Below are 24,005 nucleotides of genomic sequence, written 5' to 3' on the forward strand. Positions count from 1 at the left end.
TTCAATGCAATGGTTCGGCCCTATCGAATCCCTCTTCACTTGAGCGTGCTGCTCGCCTCTTGTCAGCAAATTAGATAAGGCTAGCTGCTCAGTTTCGGCAATGTTATTCGTTTTTCAAGCAAACAAATGTGACCTCCTATGAACGAGGAGAGCGTTTGATTGGTCTGTTGAGACAACCTTGCGGGTGACCGCCTCGTGCTTGCGTCGGCGGTTACGCAAATTTGACGTCAGGAGATTGGAATAAAAACTTATTGGAATAATTTTACGTTATAGGGCCCCCTTTGCCGAACGGAACGGGATTATTCCACCACGGAAAAAGAGTGTCTTGCGCTGGTGTGGGGCGTTGTGAAATTTCGCCCGTATTCGTACGGCCGCTCCTTTAATGTTGTCAGTGAGCACCACTGCATTTGTTGACTGATGAACATAAAAGATGCATCAGGACGATTGGCGCGCTGGAGCCTTAAGCTTCAGGAATTCGACAATGTTATTGTCTATAAATCGGGAAAGCGCCATAGGGGTCCCGATTGCCTTTCTGGCGCCCCATTCGAATCTGCCACTGCAAAAGATGACGACGATGCAGTATTTGTCGGAGATGGCAACACAGCTACAATTCTTTAGCAAACAGCGCGAATAACGGGACACAGAGGAGAGACAAATGCGCAATGTTTCTTTTTTTTCTTTTCTTACTTAGCTTCAGAGAGACACAGGGACACCCTTTGTCCCGAAAACCGCACGAGGTGGACACGTGAACTATTTCGAAGCGCAAGCGCATGTAAAGGCAGCGTCCGGAAAGGACTGGCCGAAGGGCTTCCTCCGCGAAGGCTCACATTTCTCCGCGCACGGTTGTAGGCTGCTTAATCCGGCCGCGGAAAGCAGCGCACAAGGAAGAAGAGGCGCAAGCAGAAAGAAGCGCGAAAGAAGGAAGAGACGCACCTTTGTTGCTAGGCGACAACTTTCTGGGCGGAGCATGCGCAGAGCAACGGGCTTTTATGAAAAATACCGCAGAAAGAAGCCCGAAAGAAAGAAGAGCCGCGTCCCCGTTGCTAGGCGACACCGGCTCTATATACGGAGCATGCGCAGCACGGTGTCCATCTGGGACCTCCTGCAAGCCGCTTTGTGTGAACATTTTAATCGTTCAACCGGTATAATGTAAAAGTAACCTTTATATTTAGGCAAAGGCACTCAATACTGTATGCCTATACTAGAGGTTAAAGTGTTGTAACCTCTAGTTGAGGTGCACACTTTCGTACCTTTAATAGAAGTTAAATTTGTAAAGGTTGATTTGTAACTTATAAGTTAAAGGGGCACAAATATGTGAGAATATACCCCTTTAATAAACGTTACCGTGCTAAGAGTGCAGACACTGCACACGCTGGATTGAGTAATTATTGTACTGCTCCATGCATGGTTTCAGCTGACAAGCATGAAGCCCTGAGCACACCCCAATATGACTAAGCAGAAACAGGTTTAGCAAGGAACCGCGCCAATAACACTGTCAGGAACAGCCCGCCCTCTCAAATAATGAATTCTAGACCCCGCATTTCGGGGCAGACCGTGTAGAATGAGGTCGCCGTTACTGTCGAGCTGATTACTACTGCTGCTGCAGCTGTCGTCATCACTGTCATCGTCATGTCCCCCTCAGAAAGGCGAAGGTTGTGCAACACAGCACATGCCGCGACAATGTTGGTTCCACGTTGCGGCTCTTAGAGGAGGGTGCGGTACCGCAGCAGACAGCGCAAACTGCTCTTTAAGAGACCAATGCACCTCTCCACCACGGAACGCATGACGGCATACGCTATGCTGTATTGCGCCTCAGCTGTCTGTGTTGAGGTTGGCCGGGAACTGGGGTCAGGAGCCACGGCTCCAAGGGATAGCCATTGTCACCTGCACAACGATGGCAATAATGCATCGAGTACTCCTCTAACAAGATACAAGTTGGCAACTGAGCGAAGCTACAGCATCATTCAAGAAAGGTAGTGTTCAGAGGTATTGAGTCTCAAGTAAAAGCATGAGGTGAGCATGTACGTGCCCGATACGCACTGTTAACCAATTTCGAAGCGCACTACTCGGTGCCTGCTAGAAAGAGAAGAAATCAACTCTTGTTGGTGTTATCAATGACACAATGGTAGCACTAATTCGTTTTCATTTCTTCTGCTTTTGGCTGACACTGGGCACAGCAGCACTAATACGTGTTCCTTTCGTCTGCTCCTGGCAGGCACTTCATAACATGCTTGTAACTTAAACTTTGAACAGTTGTAGTGGTGGCAGTAAATGTTATCATTTTTTAAATCCTGGCACTTAGTTATGCGCTTCTAATTCAGTTAAATGTTTGTGTTGGGGCTGACACAGCGTTCTGTTCCCTACTGAAGCGTGACTGCGCCAAAAAATGTTTCGACTCACCGAAGGGGTATTCTCCGGAATTTCTGATGCGCTCCGCTTGGAACCGGCGGCGCAGCCACGTCGTCCGCCAGACGAATGAGTTATGCTCCGATTTTGGTTTCAGTCAATTAAAGAAATAACAAGGGAAAACTCGGAAACAAACGAATCCTCAGCTATAGGTGACGGAGGCCCGCTAATTCACATAGGTGTGCAGGGAGGGGGGGCTGGAAGTAGGCTTGAGCATTGCCGTGGAATGGGGGGGGGGGGAGGACGTGGAGGAAAATGAGCACACGTTGCACCATCTTGGTGCGCCGACGCTGGTGCGATTCCACCGAGCACCGCTGAAAGTTTAAAGAGTCTTTTTGGCCACTGAAGTGCGAAAGACACGTAGTAGAACATGCTTATATAGTTACCCAAGTTGAACTCAAAGAGGCACCTAGTGGCACACCCAGTGGCCCCAGTTGGCGTCAGGGTTACCGAAAAGTGGCACAGACCAAGTGGCACATACCTGCAGTGATCTAAGTTGAAATCAGAGAGATTCATTGAACAGGGGCGCGTACCCAGTACCACATACCCAGCGAACCAAATCATTCCATCCAAGTCAACCCTGTTCCGTCAGCACAGCAGCCCGTCGGACTATCCATTAGACCATGGCTACCTACTTCCAGTGACCCAATTTTGCGAGAAAATGCTTGCATTATGATCAAGTTGAGTGGAAACCGGAATTATACTCCATCCCTTATAGCTTATGTGGTGCAATATGGGAGATTAATACCCATCGACGATGAATTTGATAACTTGTTCATGCATATTCCACACTCATGTAAAACATCATTTAAAAACCACGAGAAGGCTTTCCTGCGAGGAACAACATTGGTAAGCATGGGATACCCTCACATTCCTCGACTGTTTTAAGGACCTGACGTGGAGTCTGGCCTATTAGCAAAAGATGACATGGAGAAAGATTTTTTCCTAAATATACTTCCACAACAACCTTTCCTTTGGATTCGCAACTGCACACAATGAGCGTAACTTGACAGTGCGCGTGAGCATCGTCTGGGAGTGCATGCGCGGACTTTGAAAGCAAAAAGAAAAAAAAAACACTACAGGAGTGCTACAAGGCACCCGCCGTAATGGTGCTAACGCGAATAACAACAATAAGACAGTCAAAATCACAAGGCAAAAATAAAAATTGAAGAACACGTGCGTTATCCAGGCTTGCTCACTGGTTTCGATAGCAAAAACACAGCCAGAAAGGATAATTCCGGAGGACTATAATATGTTAGGTACCTTACCACATTTCTTTTGTTGTGGCAATTTCGAACTTGTTAGACTGCGTGGATGCTCAACATGTCTAATACGGCATGCGAAGAGAAAAGGGAACTTCTGAAGAGGTTGGCATCGCGTACTCCTCTAGGACACCTTTTAACGTATACGCTGACATCGCTTAACGTGCCCCAACGCAAACTCAGATTTGCGTTATCTTCGGCACAAGGCACTGGTGCTCCTTACGCCGCCTTCCCGACGTCGGCCCCTCTTTTCGCAACTTGCCCACGCCTGTCTAAATTAATCCACCGTAGAACTCGCGCCTTCAGAGAAAATCCAGTTGCGTTTCCGCACCTGCGCTTGAACGCGGAAGCGTTGTTAAATTTTTATCCTGGCTTAAACATGCCAGAGTAACATAGTTTATTTATTTGTAGTGAGTGAAACAACTAAATTAAAAAAAGGCACACAGCACTACGAAGCAAGCGATAAGCACTCGGAAACTGCACGAGGAGTAGAGCTCATGTGAGGGGTCCTATTAAGTAAAAGGAAGTCGAGGAGTGTTAGTCGCCTCCCCAATAGGAAAATTCATGCACCCTGCAGACACCATGTTGCCGTGCATCAACCATTTTCTTTCAAGAGCATTTGTTTTTACTCATTCTTTGCACGGCTTCCATTGCTTTGCAAGTTCACGTATGTGCTCTCTCCACGGCAGCAAGCTGTGGGTTTGCTTACGTTAAAATGGCTGCAGGATTCATACAAAAGAATGCAGCGAGAGGCAACGGACCGACCACTTATGTGCGTGCAGACGTCGCGAGAGCAATTATGCTTATCACGCACTTTCGTGTTTAGACGTCTAACGCAACTTCGACCTAAGAAAAGGCACTTCTATCTCGCAGCACTTTAGAACCCCGAACGTGCGAAAGAGTATAATGCGTCGGAAAAACGAAGGCGCAGAGAATAGAAATGTAGGAATTAGATGAAGAACGAAGGGAAAAGGGGAAATGGTGATGCGCCCACGCTTCGTCTGAAGACTATTGGTCGGCCGTCGGAATGGCTGCGCTCGCTAAATCACATTTTAGCAAATTGGAGTAATGATGTCAGCAACTGCGCAAAATAAAGTAAGCTGTCACACAGCTAAACGTTCACATAGAACGTACGGAGTGTGGTGATGCACGCTCTTTCTTTACAGCACTCTCACTGCATCCAATCTTTTACTGAGGCTATCACATTACTATCAAACAAAATCAGCGAGACAGGGAAAGGACGAACACTAAATGCAGTTGCTAGCGCTAAGGACCCGAGTGATCGCCAAGCGAATATGAAGTAAAACTTTTCTCGTTATGCATGACCGCTTTAAACTTACAGAGCTCTGGTCTTATATTTTCCGAAGCGTCACACCTATTGGGCAGAACTTTAGAGCGAATTCGTAGCAATACAGAGGAAGAAATTCAAGCGAAAGGGAACGACTACTTTTTTTTCGTCCACCTATATTTATTTCAATGGGCGCCTTAAGCTTTTACAACTGTTTTTTGTTTTAATTGCTTTCTTCCTCTTTCTCTGATCTGCGTGTTTCCGTTAAAATCTATACCATTTGAGGCTAGGGCACCTCCTGGCTTCATTGCATATCTGTGACATGTTTCTGTAATCCAAAGCAGTTTACGCACAATTTATTTACCGCATAAATCGCCGTAAATAGTGAAATTAAATATTTTGTGGGAATATTTAGAAACGTCTGCATTATGAGTTTGTAGTCCTGTGAGACAGCTATTACGTCCAAAAAGCTTTTTTTTTTTAAAAATTTGCTTCATATAGGTAAAACCAAATGGAAGTTAACGCGCCTTCAACTTTATCAACATAACGAACTATTTAAAAGGGTCCTGTAGAATCTCCCATGAAAGGTATGACATGTGACCAATATCAGTGAGCACCTTTTAAAAATATTTTCAAACGAAACAATTTAAAATGTACTTTGTATAATTGCGGTTTTTCTCTGATTTTCCTATACTTACCACCGTTCCTATATACTACGCGAGAAGTTGTACCACCATCCTCAGGATAAACAATGCTCTGCCCATTGTCACACTGAGCTTTACCGCACAACCTCAAGAATGGGTACCCTTCTATGTAATCTATATAATCCTTTCGAACTCGGAGGTCATAATTTACGTGCAGCTGCACCGTTTACAGTGCCACTGAACTGAGCTATACCACCGTTACAGCAGTGACACTTCTCTGCGTTTGCTTGTTCCAGAGGCACTGATATGTCGTTATCATTCAATATATCCGACCAGTGAACACCATGGCTGGTGTTCACAAAAACTTCTGAATTATAATTGCTCATGAAAAAAAAAATTTTCACATCAATCAGCGAAGGGCAAAGAACGCTTACGAGCGAAAAGTTTTGTTAATACGGCCCCACATTTATAAGGTCGCAGAGACCTACACCTAAGTGATCAGGTTTCAAAAAGGCAAAACAAGAAAGCTGTGTTTAGAAAGAGTTGCAGAGCCCTTTAAAGGATATATATTGCCAAATTCAATTAAGAACTCTGAAAGACGAAAACAAACTACTCGCTACGTATAAGGTCGAATTATTTAAGTTTATTCTAGTTTGTTCGCTCTAGGGTACAGCTGTCGCGAAGATTCTCAGGAAACTGCGTAACGGCTCGAAAGCGCGGGGAGAGGAAAGTGAAAGAGCAGCCTCCAATGTTGCCGCGCTAGTAAACGGTGAGAACAGAGAATAATATTAGTGTGCCCCTTCGTATATTACTGTTGTATTAATGCTGCGATATAAAAGGTACAAGAACTGAGACAGGTCCACCTATCGAAACGTAAGCCAGAGTTTCTGAGACGATTTGTGCATACCTTCTATGCCAAAGTATGCTACTCCATCTGTCGCGGCCCCCTTCTTGATAGTGTGTTAATGAATGTATCAAAGTAGGCCTATTTTAAATATTTTGATGAACCGAGAGATTAGGTACCGCTCTCGGGGCAGGAGTTATCCGACTGTGTTTATGCTGAAAACTTCGCATTAAAGGCAACCTGTTCGATACACACGACAATACTTTCCCTTTTAGCTTTCGCCAGGTCCTTTTCCTGTAATATTTAGCCTCAGTTCGCGCGTGAACTGCGTTCGCCTTCAAACCAAGCGGAAATGCGTCATTTTTTGCGTAGTAGAGGATTATTCCTTTTGTAAACGCCGTATAGCGAGAGCATTGCCGAACGAAATTAGCTGCGCCACGATCGTTCGTGTAGACTTGCTTTGTCGAGGCGCTGACAGAGGCACAATTGCGAGGTGACGTTTTAAGGAAATTCAGCTCTAATTCATATATATATATATATATATATATATATATATATATATATATATATATATATATATATATATATATATATATATATATATTTCACATAAAATTTGTCCCTCTCGAGTATTCAGGGATCACCACGTACCTTGTATAGTGTACATATCTGCCACCATAAACCCATCATTTCGAGCAGAAATAATGCTTTTACCTGTTTTCAACGTCTTTGCGCGCTGCGATCGTAGCAGAATGGAAAAGCTATTTTCCATACACTCGTGTTCGAGAGTATTGCAAAGACCATAGTTTCGTAGAGAGCTATACCGACGGTATATTTTTCCTATTCTTGCTTCCTCAGATTCCCTCTTTTCCCTGCTTATAAAATTCCCAAAGTGCACAGTAAATTATTAAGTCTTGTGGTGAACATCCCTGCCGTTCATTTATTGTTATTTCGCTTGCGTTTTCTCTGTCTCGTTCACACACTTCATGACAGGGATATGCAAAAAGCGAGACGGAAAACTCTGCACAAGAGACTCAAAGACACAACGACTCATGGGCCTTTACGGTTGTTTAAGTATGCTTTAGAGCAGCGTCGGGAGAAGAAGAGAGATGATACCTCCTTAGAAAGCGGCGGCCTGGAAGCGCTAATTTCGCAGTCTTTCAATCCTGCATCAGGCAGATACGCGACTAAGAAGACGCAAGCAAATGAATGAATGGCAAGCGAGAACAAGAGTTTCGTGATAAATTGGAGGCTAAACCGAGACGCCAGCTACAACTCGGTAAAGTGGGTGCAACGCAAAGGAGGAACCACGTTAGATTCGAAAAAAGCGGAGCGAAAAGAACGACAGTCTTTCTAACACAAATTTTCAATTGGAAGACAAAGGGTCCATGTGAATTGTTGGCCTACCGTGCTTGCGATTATCCTTTTTTCGTCCTGTTTGTTCTTCTAGGTCATTGCCTTATGCAGTTTTCATTATATTGCTAAGGAGCACGGGCAGAAATATGAGTCCTAATGCCGGCTGTGCTGTCAGCTTTGGGTTCCTCGAGCTTGCGCAATAGCGCGACCATTTAGGGGTGGTATAGTTGCCTCAGGGAAATGACCACACGCTAGATATTAAACTGCACTTAACTACTGCCTCTAGCACTGTTCAAGCCGTTCAACTGAATTGTGCGTTAGTCAATAGGGAAGTAAATGGCTAGCAAGTAAAAAAGACCGACTTGTTTCAGAAAAATGGCCGCCTTTACGTGACCTGACAATGTTTAACGACCCATTAAGACAAACCAAATTAATTCCATGGCTGGTGGTATTCTTCAAAACATAATTACGCACGAAAATGAAATACTAAGCTCGACAACGGGCACAAAAGTGCAACAACATTATAGTGCAGGGGACTTTGCCATTTCTCTTCCTAACTTCTTGCGCCTTCCTAGTATTACTTGATCGCTTCTTGCCATCTCAGAGCGCACAAACTCCGGTGTCATACATCCACTGCATGTAAAAATTTAGCGGTTCGGTTTACTATAAAGGAAGAAGGCAGACCTCGCTGGAGATACAACCACAGAATCTCGCATTAGGGCCGCATCCGCTGGGGCCGTTCCCTCAACTTGACAACCAGAAATTAGGAACAAGAAATCTTCCAACCGAGATGTAACCCCGTTTAGTGCGTTACTCCCACGTGCGTGCTTCAGCTAACTTTCGCGCGACAATGCTAAATGTTGAAAGCGGTGCCTTGACCTCAGACATCCGAGGCGTCACCGCTACCGGCTCCTCCTTGTTCCTCCATAGCAACGCGCATATCTCCGGCGGCATCTCTGCTTTGTGCGGTTAGTTTTTTGTAGCCAGCTCCTTCGGCTCATCAATCGGCTGTCAGGAGACCTCAATGGAGCGGAAGCGTTTAATGGCCTAAGAAACTGCATTTAAGCTTAAAGTTGTAGCGTACGCCGAGGAGCACGGTAAGCGAGCCGTCGGCCTCGACTTTGGCGTCGACGACAAGTGCTTACGTCGGTCAACGAAGCAGAAAGAGGAGCCTTCCGCAATGAACTACTCGAGTAGGGAGTTCAGTGGGGGAAAAAAAAAAGAAAAGAAATGCGCTAGTTCCCGGTACTCGTAGCTGGAAAAATTGGACTAAATGACCCGGTCCCGTGTGAAGTTGACAACCCATCAAAAAGGCCAAAATAAAGTGCGGCGCTTGCACGAGTCTGTAAAGTAAATAACGAAGCGTCGTAAAAAAAAAGCAATTACGTTCTTTAACCTCTCGAAACAGCAGAATAGTTGATGATAGATGCTGTATACACCTCGCAATAACTTGGATACCCTGGAGGGCTTTAACGTGAATCAAGAGTATATTACATGAGCTGTTTCGTCCTCCGCCCTCATCGGTATTGCAGTTGTCGCGGGAGGGAGCAGAACGCGCAACCAGGTGCTTTGCAGCACAACGTTATGGCCAAGGAGCCACCGCAGTGAATTCAAGCCTAGTTCGACCTTATTGCTCACCATGAAGAACCAGTTCTAACTGTGCTCGTTGCTCCATAAAGGGTCATGCAGAGTTCCAGCTTTGGTGTTCCTCTTGTAATGAAAAAGACAATCGCTTGAGAGGAAATGTCAATTTTGCGTTACCTGATAAATGTAAACAGACAAAGCTAAAAGTTGCTTAAGAGAAATGACCACAGATATTGGGGCGCGTTAACACGGCAATATGGCATAAGTGTTACGCTTACTTTATAGTCTGAACTCTCGCCTATGCTCAGGACTGTTTAATTTGGCTTACGGAGACGAGATGCAGGATGTAACCCTAAATGAGTACATCGCGGAAACATGGTTACACTATTTGAAAAAATAAAAACAATGAACACTCAGTAAGCCAGATACGCATTGTGCATTTGTCTGTAGTCTCCGAGTGGAAATTAACACTAATCGAAGCTACCCATTTTCCTTCTGCTAGTAATTTTCTATTTCATTCAACCATGTTTGTGCATTCTATTACATGCTTCTGTACTTTCCCTCTTCTTTAGCAGAAGAAATTCATGATAGTCATTCCTCTTATTTTTCATGCGGCGTATTAACAGGAGAGGTAAAATGTCAGATTTCGCTTTATTCATAACGGATGGTTCACTTAAAATTTGGAGTTCAGGCTGTTCATTTCATTTTTACCCCGTTTTTTTTTCTTTATGGGTGCATTTCTGAGGTTTTTCTCGAAAACATTTATTGTGCTACATATAGTGAGGCAGTTCTTCAGTGTATATGACGTTGCCTTGAGAAATTCCGTCCAGGTTATTTATTTATTTTTATTATTATAAATAATCTATATTCTTAAATTTCTAAAAGAAAAGAAGTCGTCACGTAGTGTATCTACGCAAGACAAACTCCTTTGACGCCGTTCCTTGTTTTCAATGACTAAGTGCGCACATCTCTTGTTGAATCCTGAACAAACTATGCCGTACGTTGGTTGTTTTGTGCTGGATCTGCGTACTGCTGACGGCCAGAGATAATACCGCTTTCTCTGTGTCCGTATCAATTGTTATTTACTGAATGTCATATAAACCTAACGACATGAACACTCGAGGCTGTCCTAATTATTTCATATGCAGAAAAATGTTCCGTGAAATACATCAATTGCTCGCATGAAACAGTTAACTCCTCTAAGATAGAGAAATGAAACGTTTTAAAATTAGCCTGAGACTCACATGAGCCATAAAAATAATAAAAGCATGCACCTTGCATTCGAGAAGAAAGCATGCGAATTCATCGAACAAGAATAATTTCCAAGACTGCACACTTATGTCTACGTGAAAGCCACCATTCTAAATCTGACTGAATTATTGCCGCTTCAGATTTGCCTCTAGCAGCCTATATGTATATGAAAGTCTATGACACTACATTGGGCTTCTGCTTGCTCTTGTTTTTGCTTGCCAACACTTGTTCATAGCCACTACGGGGGATTAGCCCAAAAGTAGCGCGGTTTTACACGTTCTTTGTAACGATACGATCGTAACCAAAATAAAGCTTCTCACAGTAAGGCGCATGTGAGGAAGTATCCAGCAGAAGACCAGCATCGCAATTCTCGGCACTATAATCATCATCATCATTGTTGTCGTCGTCGCCGTCGGCCCCGTCGAGGTCGTCCTCTAATTATGGGAGATATGCATGGGGGGAACTGGCCAATGCTCGCCGTATAAATTGAAACCGCATGAATACCCTTCATATTCCCGCTACCTGGATGGTACTTAATACCAGTATGAAACAAAAAAGAAGAAGGCAGATAACTGAAAAGTGAGCATGGCAATTATTGATGCAGTGGCAATGGGAGAAGCATAAAACACACGGATAATGTGTTTGTATGCGTCTGCCCTTAGATTTAGTTTTACTTTATCCAACGCGGATAGTAGTTATGTAACAGCCCTTCATTCTCATCGTTATTACTGTTAAGGCTAGCCGATAAACATGTAAACCAAAAGGCGCACAAGAATACCACAAAAAAACGCTGAAGAAGGCGAACATTGGTGTGTGCCAACATTCGAAGCAAGAAGAAGAAGAAGAATTATTCTTGTTCTTTGTTGGACAGCTTCGCATTGTTGTCGGAGCCCAAGTGGAGTTCCTTCCCACGCCGGATGATATCGGTGTGCCTCTTCTTCGTACAGTGTTCTGACTTTGCATCCCGTACGCCACCTCTATGAACAAGGGTAGCGCCCGACGGAATGACGGCTACGGTGGCAGCGTCTCCCAACCAAACGCGCACCGCTACAGTGCCGTGAACCGAAATGGATACGAGCAAGCCCCCAAGCAGCCGAGCCTTCCTGCACTACGGTACGCGTTGGACATCAACAGGCGTATCACGTATACTAAAGGCATAGTCAGAGGACCCACGGATAAGAAGCACATGCGCGACAATGGCAGTCTAACGTTGCAGAATACGTCTGAGCGCGCCTACGCTACAGCAACTGTCTGGAGCAGGCTCATACCGAGAACTCGCCACCTCCGTTCATTTCGAGAAGACGCATTGGGAAACGCCTTGTCGTCGCCGTGGCTGACAATGTCTCCGACGAGTAGAAACTGCAGCGATGCCCGTGGAACTTCTTGCCACGCGACAAGGAGCTCACAGATAGGTTACACAGATCAAGCTGCAGTGATAATTGAACGGCGAGCTCCGGACAGTTTTCGACCGCGAGAAAACCTCAGCTATTCTTTGCCGGACCAGGATGGCTCTGCGGCTTCACGCGTACGTGCAGCTCTATATCTTTTGGTGGCTTCCTTTGTCCTTATGGCCATAGTCGTATGCCTGCTCATCGCTGCTCTCTGGCTTCGAAGGCGTTACCGGTGCAAAGGCACGTCTCTCTACAGTATATTGCGAGAGAGCGATCCCGACCTACCCGCTCCTGTTGAGGTACCCTCACCACGACCTGCCTCCAACGACGATTCCTCATACCTGTCGCCAATTAGAGGAGAAGGAACACCTGCGCTACCCAGAAAATTAGTAGGACATGTGGTAACAGAGCCCGTGATCTGTACACCGAAGGCTGTAAATGACTCCCAGGACCGCCAACGAAAAGCCGCTCTATCAGTAACTACAGATTTGTTAGAGCAGGTCATCTCTCCACCCGAAATGCGATTATTTCCGCCTAGCGAGGTTGGTGCACCTGAAACAAGACCTGTGGCCACAGAGCCTGCTATTGCTACCCTTTGCGCCAAGAAAAAACGCAAATGCCTACTTGTACAGCCGAGCAAACCGGTGCTCTCAGTTTGCCACTTCTGTGTGCGCCTCAATGACATGGACCAGATGCTTGCCGCGGACAGGCACCATGTCCTCATCAATGCAGCAACCCAGGACTCCTCGTCGAACAGGCTCCATGAGGCTACAGGAAAAGAAAATTGTGAAGATGTCGATACCAACCCAACTAATCGCATCAGGAAACCGGACCATTGTGACCCAACACCCAGCGGACTCCACGAATGTACTGGGCCATTCCACGCCAAACGCACCAGCGTGAAGGTCGACCTTCTCCAATATCTTTTTAAACAGTTGTGGGACTTTCTTGAGTCTGCAGGAACATAATTTTAAAATAATTTGTCACAAAATTATCTGTCTGAGCGTCACTGGAATTTTATCTGTACGCGAAAAAACAAGATCTTAAACAAATCAGACAATAGTCGTAATCGAATGAAAACAATAATTTGGTCTATATAACTTACGGAGGTGTTTTTATAGACGCCGACCGAAGTTGTTAACAAAAAATTGAAAATATTTGCAGCCAAAAAGTGAAGTTGGCAAGATAAGCAACTGAATGCAAAGAATGAAGTTAACCGCTTCAGGTGCCGAATAGCACTTTTCATGGAAAACTTACTTTCCCCGCATTTCTTGCACCATTAAGATTATAAATATCGTACAGCTGCATAATACATTCGCAGTTTACAATTTAAAATTTTTTTTCTGAAGTTTAGTGAATGTGTACTCGATGCGGGAACTCACTACAGGGACATCAGATGTGAGAACATGAAATATTCCATGTCTAACAGGCTTGGTATACACCTGTCCAGGCACTTTAAAAGTATGTCTGGTGTAAAAGATTGTAAAAAACAATTAAAGATGTAAACCTGCTACAATAAAAAGACATATTGACAACCCCCCTCCCCTCCACCCCCCCCCCCCCCCCTAAAAAAGAAAAGAGCCGTCCATTTTTCAACTCGTTTCGCTAAAACTGTTTGCACATGTTGTTCATGAGTGCAGTACATGTAGTTCCAATCAGAAGTGGTTCGAAACGTATGCGACACGTTTTAAATACCACTATCGTCGGTGCCTTTGCTGTTAAAGCACAATCTTGGCGTGCACAATTGAACACAGAACGCCTGAAGGGGTTAATAGTAAAAGTGAGAAAACTTTTTTTGAAGAGGCAGAGCGACTAGCCAACGGATATTAGCCCGAATGGGTACTCTCCCGCGAATAAGAAGGGAAAGATATGCCCTAGAGGGAGGTGGACCAAAGGAGACAGAAAAAAATAAATTAAAGCCCTCGCCTTGCGGTCTTATTGGCACCTGAATAAGCCTCCTATGAAATGAAGGTAGGCAATATTTTTAAAACTTCATGGTTACTGTAACACACCAACACACACACACACACACACACACACACACACACACACACACACACACACACGCACGCACACACACGCACGCACGCACGCACGCACGCACGCACGCACGCACGCACGCACGCCCATATTGCTGATGAGAATATATGAATGGGTCATAGTTTAGAGAGAAACTTATTTATTCAATATGTGAAAAGAAGTTCAGAGCTTTGTGCTGTTTTTATGAGCAAGATCTGGGACTCGGCATCCATGTCAAAATCAAGGGCTTTCGGTCGAGGTCGAGCTCTTCCATGTGTATCTCGTCTCTGTAAGCTAGCCACTCAATCAAGGTGTGCTCGGCACCGCAATTGCGACAAAATGGGCTTTTAGTATCGCCGCTGCAAAACAGGAGACGTTAGCGTTGAGCTATGTAGACGTGAAGAAGGAGAAGTGAAGACATTTAAGTAAAGCATTCGAGAAAGCTTCGCTTACATCAGAGTTGCCCACATGACTGGTATCCGCCAATTTTTTCTCAAATATATAGAACAGGCGTTCTCATAATACTACAACGCATGAGCATTTTGAATAAAGGACATGTTTTTCTTAAGTTGTTCACTTGTCGGCTAGCAGGAACTCCAGTAGAAAACCTGACCCAGTAGATGTGCCTCTAGCAAGGAATAGCTGCGCGGGTGTTATCAACAGAATAACAGAAAATTGGAGCATGCTTCCTTTATGCTAAGGGGGCTAATAGGCCGAACCGGGGCTGGCCAGGTCAGGTACGGACAGGAATGTTATGGGCCCGGGCCTATTACCTGGCCGAGCTTCGGCGGGCCAGTGCATAGCAGTTTCAGGCTGGGAACGGGTTCTAGTAAGAAAAAGTGGCCCGTGGAGCTCTCTAGTATTTGCTGACACAAACAACTTCGACACTGCGCAAGTGATCTTGGCATGTGCCCATTCTCAGCCAAGCCACCAAAATGAATGGTCTATGATGGCGCAAGGGGTATGTAGCCATCGATACAATAAAGCGATAGCGCGCCGCCCGAAACAGACACCCCGGCTTCGAGCACAGTCACGTGATCGCGAGCCATTGCAACGACGCTGCAGGCAGGAAACTACTACGGATGCTGGAAATTGCTCCAAAGTTTCAACTTAGGACCAGTAACTACAGCAAGGTATAATGTGTCATGGTATCATTCGGCACCGTAGTTGCCACTTCATGTGTCTCCAGATGTCGCCGTAAGATTCCGTCATGCACGCACAGCAGGGTTATGCACTACGTCGCACGAGAAAACTATCGCGGACATTGATGGTATACCATCAATGCACCGGCTATGCACCGGATATGCTGGAAAAACATTGGATACAAAATGGCTGAGCACTGGCTATGCTGGAAAAACATTGGATACAAAATGGCTGAGCACTGGCTATGCTGGAAAACATTGGGTACAAGATGGCTGAGCATTGGCTATGCTGGAAAAACATTGGATACAAAGTGGCTGGGCAATGGCTCTATGCTGGAAATACATCGGATACTACAATGGCAAAATGTAGGGCCAATGTTGGCTTGAACATTGGCTGGACCTTGGATCGGGTTGCACTTTGCCAAAATGCCAAGATTGGGCCAACATTGGCACAAGTTTTTGCCAGCATTGGGCCATGCTTGGTCCAATGCTGGTGTACTGCCTGGGTAATTTTCAATGGTCCCTGCCGCAGTCTACTAATGCACTTCTCACATATTATCCTATTACCTTATTATCACATATCACAACTGTTTGATGATATGTATAAGCAGTTTTAGATATCATTATTTTTGTCGGTGCTTTTGCTTTTGAAGCACTGTTTAGGCGTACACAACTGCGCACAAAGCGCCTGAGATGGATAAATAACGAAAAGCTGCAACGTGCGTTCTCTACAAAAGGATGCGAATTAGTATAATAAGAATTATTGTGTTTCAGTTTCAGTTCATTTGTCTTGCTCGTATACAGGATCGGGAGCAGAAGCTAAATGCTATGCTAAAGGCTAAAGGCTATGCAGCCTGACAAACGCATCCGTTCCTTTCGCAGTTCGACACGCTAATCGGCGAGAGCAGGTACAGATAATTCCACGGCGCCAAGATTAGCACCGCAAACGAATATACTACATATGCAACGAAGAGGTCAAACGTAAATCGCATTTAGACTTCTACCAGTTACATGGAGTAGACTGCATATATGCAAAATACCACTTAAAATGACGCAAAGATTTGCTCCAAAATGAGAAGTTACATATAAAATCTTAGAAGTGAAAAATGATGACAGATACCTGCAGCCACATTGGCAAACGTAGCACAACGAGAAAAAAATTACAACTCCAATTATACAAAGTAAAGGTTCTGTTTGGCCAAAATAGAATTCAAGGTCATTGGCTTCTCATGTATGGAATAATGTATGTATAATATTATGTATAATATTGGCCGATAATATTAGTGATTTTCATTCTGACTGAACGAGAGAATATAAGATTTGTTTCTGGGAACCATTAAAAATGTGAAACTATTACTTTACTGCAGCTTCTCAAATGAAACCGATCTTGTAGGCGACGTTGGTAGTTGCTGTTGCCGTCGGCGTCCGATAAATATGGCAAGTAGCCATAATGAAGAACGTGTAAAGGCTCGATGTGGAACCTCCGTGAAAAGACTTTCTCTTCCCTCTAATTTAGTGACAAATAATGCCAATGTGTATAAGCAAGGAAAATGCACAGACGGTGGGATTTTCATCAGGTTGCCTATTCTGTTGCTTTGGTTTATTTTATAAGAGGCGCGTACAGTTCACCCGATTCGCCTTAGCGTTGCATTCATCAGGCGCCAAACAGATGTTATAGGTTCCAATGACCGGCATAAATTCCGAATACTTCCAGATGCTATAAACACTGACACATGCCTTTTGCTATTTGGCAATTCTCCCGCTTACACGCACGCACGACAAAAGCAGCTTTCCTTCATTACACACTGTGATAAGAGACTGCAATCTGATGAGTTTGTTCCGGGGGTTCTTGGACTGACCCCAAAAGCTCAGGCCTGATTACAAGAATGTGTACTCTTTATACAAGACACTGAGCTAAACGCTAACCGCATAGCTTTAGAGTTGCCACAGCAAGGGATAATTCAGTCAACGTTCGTAGAGAAAGCATATATATATATATATATTGAGAATAAGCCAGAAAAAAAAAACACTGAGCAAGAAGATGTGACGCTTCTTATTTGGTTGGAAAGTCGTTTCATCGCGCTGTTGCTTTGACCTCGAAGCACCAGCTCGACGTGTCTTTGGGGGTTGGTGCAACAGAAAGCATAAATACACGTTTGTACCTTAAATACATTTTGAGTCAGAAGCTGAACTACCTTACTAACAAACAAGCAGTACAGCTAAACTACATTTATATACGACAAAGGGTACGGCGCCTTTGGGGCGAACAACGCACCGCAGCAGTAGCATACGATGCACGGTGAGGTATGAAAGGTGCGACTGAAGCGGAGGTAGCTCCGCTACGGCAGGCAGCCAGTCGGCGCGCATAGGGACATGTATGTCTAGGAACGCTGCTTCAAGTCGACCTCTCCACCTGTCTGTAAATAAATCTATTTTTCTCTACTAGCGGCCCATAATATTTTAAACATCAACGCCGTTGTCATCACCATTTCGGCTAAGCCTCTCACAGATCTACGTGCAAGCTGGGAGGCTGCTCCGAGGAAAAAGAAGTTGCGAAATGAACGTCGACGAAGGCGGTTAACCTTGTTCTCTTGAGGAGTGACTCACTCTCGTTGGAGCTCGTCTGGACTTCCTGCCCCCGACAGAGCATAATGTTGCACCTAATCCGCATTCTCTGTCCTGTCTTCTGCATCGCGTGTGCCGCATCTATGGCCAAGGGCAACGCCCGTCGGGATGACGGCTACGACGGCGGCAGCATTCCGGAACCAAACGCATATCGCTACAGCGCTGTCAACGCGGATGGATACAAGCAAGCCCTTAAGCAGCCGAGCCATCCTGCACTGCGGTACGTGTTGGACATTGCAAACGAGCATATCACGTACAATAAAAGTGTAGTAAAAAGTCGCACAAACCAGCATCGCTTGCACGCCAAGGACGTCCTCAGGTTGCCGAAAACGAACTTCCGCGCCCGCACTATGGCTACTGTCAGGAGCTCGCTCGAACTCAGAACTCGTCACCTGCGTTCATTTCAAGGAGACACATCAGCAAACACCTTGCGCTCACTGTCACCGACACATAGTTTGATCAAAGTTAACAACACGGGTCTCCATAAAACTTCGCACTCTACGACCGAGAGCTGGCAGTTTGGCTACAAAGGCCATGCAGCGGTGATAATAGGACCGAGAGCGCCTGACAGATTGCGTCGCCGAGAGAGCTTCCGCTATTATTTTCCAGACGAAGGTGACTCTTCGGCTTCTAGCGCGAATCACCATAAGCTCCGCATGCGTCACGTTCACCGTACAGTTCTGTGTCTTTTCGTGGCTTGCCTTGTCCTTATGGCCATAACCACATGTCTGGCCATTGCTGTCCTATGGCTGCGAAGCCGTTACAGGAGCAAAGGCCGGGTTCTCTATAGCACATTAGGAGAGAGCGATACCGATCATCCTGCTCCCGCTATATCGCCATCACCACCATTCCTTTCTGACGACGATCTGCCTCCAAGAACAGCTGGACGAAAAGCCGAGTTCCCCCAGAAATTAGCTGGGCAATCTGTGTCGGAGCCCGTGATCTGGACGTCGAAAGCTGCAGATGACTTCCACGAGGGCCGAAAAAAGGTGGTTCCCTCAGTGCCTACGAGTTCGCCCAAGTCAATCAGCTTCTTACCCGAGATGCAGTCAGCTCCCCCTAGCGACGCTGACGTATCCAAAACAACGCTTTCACCTATGGTCAGCGAATCCACCAGCGCTATAGACTGCGTTGATAATAAACGCAAATCTCTACATTTGCCACCGAGCAAGTCGGCGCTCGCACAACGCTCCTACTACGTGAGCCACACAAGCCTGGACCAGAAGCTTGCCACCGACAGCCACCGCTGCCTCAACGATACAGTGACTAGAGACCCCTCGCCAAACAATATTGAAGACACGCAGGACGCTACAGAAAAAGAAAACTGTGAAGTTCACGTTGATAATAAAGGTAATCGCATCAGAAAGCACATCCAACCTGAACCAACGACCAGTGTTGAGCCCGAAGTAGGTGCTTTAAAGGGAGGCACTTGCCACGCTGATCACGAGCAACCCGCAGAAGGACGCAGTGGCCGTTACGTGAGTACCTCGTCGATGGAACCAGGAAGCAGCATAACTGAAAACGACCAACTGTATTCGGACCCCGACGACTGTAGGATCCGGATTGACGCGAGTCCCATTCCTCTGCCAACGTTTATTCGACGATCAGTGACTAAAAGAACTAGCCGCTGGCGCACCGCAGGCCCCGGTACGACCACCACTTCTACGACGGACGCTTCACCGCGTGGACCACACGCTGAATCGACAAAGTGCGCGATTCCTCTCGCACCGCTACCGCAGAGTAACTCAACGGACAGCTTCGAGAGCCTCGCCGTCACCAAGCACACTAAGCGGCTTACCGAAACTGACTGCTGCTACCAGATGACAAACTCGGACCCGTGGCTACCACTCCTGGCTCTATGCAAGCGCCCCAAGCCTGTCGACTTCCTGAACGTCATTCATGAAGACTGCCAGGCTACCATGCTGAGCTGGGATGAGCCCGGTGGCGGGGATGTGTTTCGCGTGCTTGGAAGCCAAGGAGACCAGCTTGTGCGCGTGCTTCGAGTGCGCGAGACGGAGGTCCCTTGGCATACATCCCGTCTGAGAGTTGCCCAAGAATTAAGCAATCTCAAGGACAGCGTGGACAACCGGACGTCTGCATTTTTTGTGGACGCGAGAACCAGTCTCGTTAGGGACATATATCCGAGACTGTTAACAAGTGCGAAAGAGCAGCAAGACGATCGATTTCTCCTGTGGTCGGCTTCCACAACTCCAGATGAACAGGAACCGGTAGCCGACTACTTGGTGACAGAGATGCAGCCGGGCTGGAGGCCCCTCCCGAATTACAAGCTGAACAATCCAAACCAAGCGCTAAGCGTGCTCGGTCAGGCGTGCTGGGCACTGGCAGTGGCCGAAGCCGAACTGGAACTGGAACATCGCCTCCCGGGAGTCGGCGCCGTTCTGGTACGCCCTACGCGGTCACCCCGGGTCGAGTTTACGCTGCGTGGCCACATCGTTCGGATTCCCAGCGCAGGTATCAAAGTGCGCCTGCAGGGACTACAGCTGGCCAGATTACTCATAGGAACAAGGGTTGAGTTCACGCATTTCACACGTTTCCATGAGTTTGTGAGAGCCGAAGACGAGGTCGCCGTGTGCGCCAGGATCGCCGACCTGCTGAGCGAGAGGCCCACCAAGTTCGAGCCACTGACGAACGTGCTCTGGCTCCAGCATCTGGCAGACTGGCTGGCATTACAATACGCCGAAGCTTCGCCCGTCCTTTCGCATTGGCAAGGCATACTGGCCGCGTCCTGCTCTGCGGAGCATGCCACAGTCGGCAGCGGGCGTATTTGCGGACTTGTTTAGAACGCCGTCCACTTAAACGCCAAAGCCAAGTAGCGAAATTTACCACTAATGGGACCAATTCATACGTGCGCGGTAAGAAGAAATGGCTTGTAGCGGCAGTAGTGTATTTAATCGTAGAAGTTAAAGCTGTATGGAATCCAGAATCATTTCGCATAGTGATGCGTTCTACGGAAAATGCTCTGCGCAGGAGGGTGATTTGCGAAATTTGGAAGTAGTAACACTTAATTGTGTTGTGTCATTGAGCGGAATAAAGGCCAAAAAAAAACGATGTGAACAGGACAGGACAGAGCATCGGTAATGTCCACGTCGTTTTCTTCCGTCTTTATTGCACTCAACCACACGTGGCGCATGAATGGACCAACAGTCACTCGCACACTATAATGCGTTCATTCGATCTTCACGGCATGATTTATTGAAGAAGTTAACAGACGCTTGCGCAGCCGTGCATGCGCGACGGGCGTGAAGCCGGTTGCACAGCCTTCATGGGCAAGAACAAGGCTCGCAGGTTCGTGACCTGTAACTAACGTGGCAGTGCCGAACTTGTTTGCGAAATGTCCTAGCTGAACAGCGTCACGCTATAAATTGTAGCTGTTTCTAAGATACTGTAGTGCCGCTGCAATAGACTATATACGTTAGTATATTGTAGTCTGACTCTCACAGTTAAACCACTTTCGGCCTGTGTCGGCACGTACGACTTATTTTGTTGTGTGCATATGTGCTCATCGGCCGATGAAAGTATCATGCTTAACTTTATCCAATTATCGCATTTTGTTTCTGGCACGATACTTTAGTTGATATACAATAGAGTTTATAAATAATCTGTCTTCCAGCCTAAAGATTGCAAAGTGTTTATCTCATGCATACACTTAACTTGATTAGGCAGTAAAGTAGGGTGGTACTCACAATATTTTTAAACTATATTCATGGTAGAAATTGGGGTGTGTTTCACGATTATAGGGCAATATAGCGCAGAGGGAATGACCACAAGAACGACAAGGCGCACTTCTATTGAGCTTTGTGTGTCGTCCTCATTTTTGTGATCGTTACGTCTGCACTAAACAACCCGATTACCACCGTCGTTCGCTCAACAATCTAGCGAGGTGAAGAGGTTGAGGATTGAAATGTCTACAGGGCGAGCTATCGAAAAATGATCCAGTCCAACTAAAGCATCCGTTCGGGCACGATTGCGATTTAAAAGCGTGTTCCATGCTATTGCGTGATGGCTATATTCAGAAAACGTGCTTAGTGCTGTTTTCTAAAGTGATAGACGAAGACTATGTATACAAGAGTTTGACCGTAAGCAGAAACGCGCCTGTCTGCAATGCAGCCCAGTTGAAAAAGACAACAGGAATTCCTGTCGCAACTACAGAAATTTCTGTTGTACAACAGGATTTTTCTGTAGTAACTACAGATTCCTGACGGAGCGACAGACTTTTCTGATGTACAACAGACATTTCTTGTTGTGACTACAGAAGTATACTCTGTCGTATGTCTGTTGTTACAACAGAAAGCTGAAGCTCTACAACAGATTTTTGTAGTACTACAGAAAAATTTGTCAGCACAACAGGCACCCTGTTGTCTCAACAGAAATGTTCCTGAAGTAACTCAAGAAAATTTTGTAGTGCTACAGAGAGCTGTTGAAATACTACAGAAACCTATCGTGGCAACAGGCCCCCAATTGTCACAACAGAAGTGTTCCTGAAGTAATGCGACAAACTTCTGTTGTACTACAGAGAACTGTTGGTGTACGACAGAAACTTATCGCTGCAACAGGTCCCCAATTGTCATAACAGAAGTGTCCCTGAAGTAATGCGACAAACTTCTGTTGTACTACAGAGATCTGTTGTTGTACGACAGAAACCTATCGCCGCAACATGTACCCAATGATGACAACAGAAGTGCACTGAAATTATGCGACAAACTTTTGTAGTGTGTACTACATGTATGTAGCACGGAATTTCGTTTTGACACATAACCTACTGTGAAGACATAACTCAGTTTAAAAATTCCCAGTTGAAAAAGACAACAGGAATTCCTGCCGCAACTACAGAAATTCTGTTGTGCGACAGAAGTTCCTGACGTTTCTTAATTGAGAGAGATCTCTGACATTACGACAGAGATTCTGATGTCGCAACAGAAGCATTCTGTCGCGAAGGCCCAGAGTTATGAAGTCGCAACAGAAACGTTCTGTCGCGACAACAAGAGTTCTGAAGTCGGAGCAGCTTTATATCGTGACAGCGACCCCGACGTTACCACACCAATTCTGACGTCGCAACAGAAACATTCGGTCGCGAGGGCCAAGAGTTCTGGAGTCGCAACAGAAGCGCCTTCCGTCGCGGCCCTTTAAAATTGTATGTCAATTTCAGATCGGTGATGTACACTGCACTTTTCTCTTGCGTGGTTTTCAATCGCGCTTCTCTGAAGCCGGCAATGCTGATAGCACGGACACCGGTATTAAAGTCGACGTGGCCAATACTTATAATTGTGCCGTGACGACGCGGCACCAGCAACGCCCTGCCGGTCTCCTTAAAATCGGCCGCTGATCAAAATCGTACCATCTGCGGGAATGGCTGCACATCCGTTTTGTTTTATTTGGTAAAATGTGGCACACAGGCCTGTAGACTTACATGTGCTGTTACACTGACACATTAGCTAATTTCCCAGGAATATTTCCCAAGCTTATGCGAAGCGGAAAAGAAGTTTTGGGTTGTTCCCCAAAGTTGTGTGAAAGGCTGTCTCGCTCGGGTCACATTAATCTGGTACAGCGCTGCCGTGAGAAGCCAGTATGCTGTCAGAAAGAACACTCATCCACGAATGTTTATGTAGCTATTTTGCATTGAACACAAGAATTATATGCGCGCTCGAAAGTGTAAAGAAAGAGCGACAACTGTCGAAATTAGCAGAAACAACCCTAACAGTCACCGTTGCCTATTTCTGAATTTCTCATTTATTATGGATATCGTACATCAAAATCGATGTTCTAGCACTCCATGATGTACTTGTCGATGGTAAGAACACTCTTGGTCTTCTAGAGATGCGGCACTTGACGCGGTGGAGTGATAACGCATCTTGACCCTTAAAACGCAAATGTAAACATCAGCGCATCAGCACATCGTACTGTTCAAAAGGCCAAAAATTTACCCCAGAAGAACATGTCAAACACAGTTCGCGCACAAGTACAGAAATATGAGACGGAAGTGTACAAAGGAGCAATGGTTCGTTCACGCACAACTCGCTTCACAGAGGAACAGCCCACAAAAAGGGCTCTCGGTGATGAGAAGCGATACGCGCTTTCCAAGCAAATATTAGAAATTGAGTCTGGTGGGTCTATATACACAGACACGTCCCAAATAATAAGCCTATTTGAAGCTCACTATAAAGATCTTTTCGCT

At 45.9% G+C, this 24,005-nt stretch overlaps 1 protein-coding gene across 1 annotated transcript; it reads left to right on the forward strand.

Moving 5' to 3' along the window:
- Positions 1-17,895: 17,895 nt before the first annotated feature.
- On the forward strand, positions 17,896-20,613 carry LOC135898941 (serine/threonine-protein kinase haspin-like). The gene is made up of 3 exons (XM_065428211.1): positions 17,896-18,032; positions 18,981-19,074; positions 19,552-20,613. The coding sequence occupies exons 1-3, from the start codon at positions 17,896-17,898 to the stop codon at positions 20,611-20,613; spliced, it is 1,293 nt and encodes a 430-aa protein (XP_065284283.1).
- The last annotated feature ends 3,392 nt before the right edge of the window (positions 20,614-24,005 follow it).

Source organism: Dermacentor albipictus, unplaced genomic scaffold, assembly GCF_038994185.2.
Source record: "Dermacentor albipictus isolate Rhodes 1998 colony unplaced genomic scaffold, USDA_Dalb.pri_finalv2 scaffold_23, whole genome shotgun sequence".
Lineage (NCBI taxonomy): Eukaryota > Metazoa > Arthropoda > Arachnida > Ixodida > Ixodidae > Dermacentor > Dermacentor albipictus.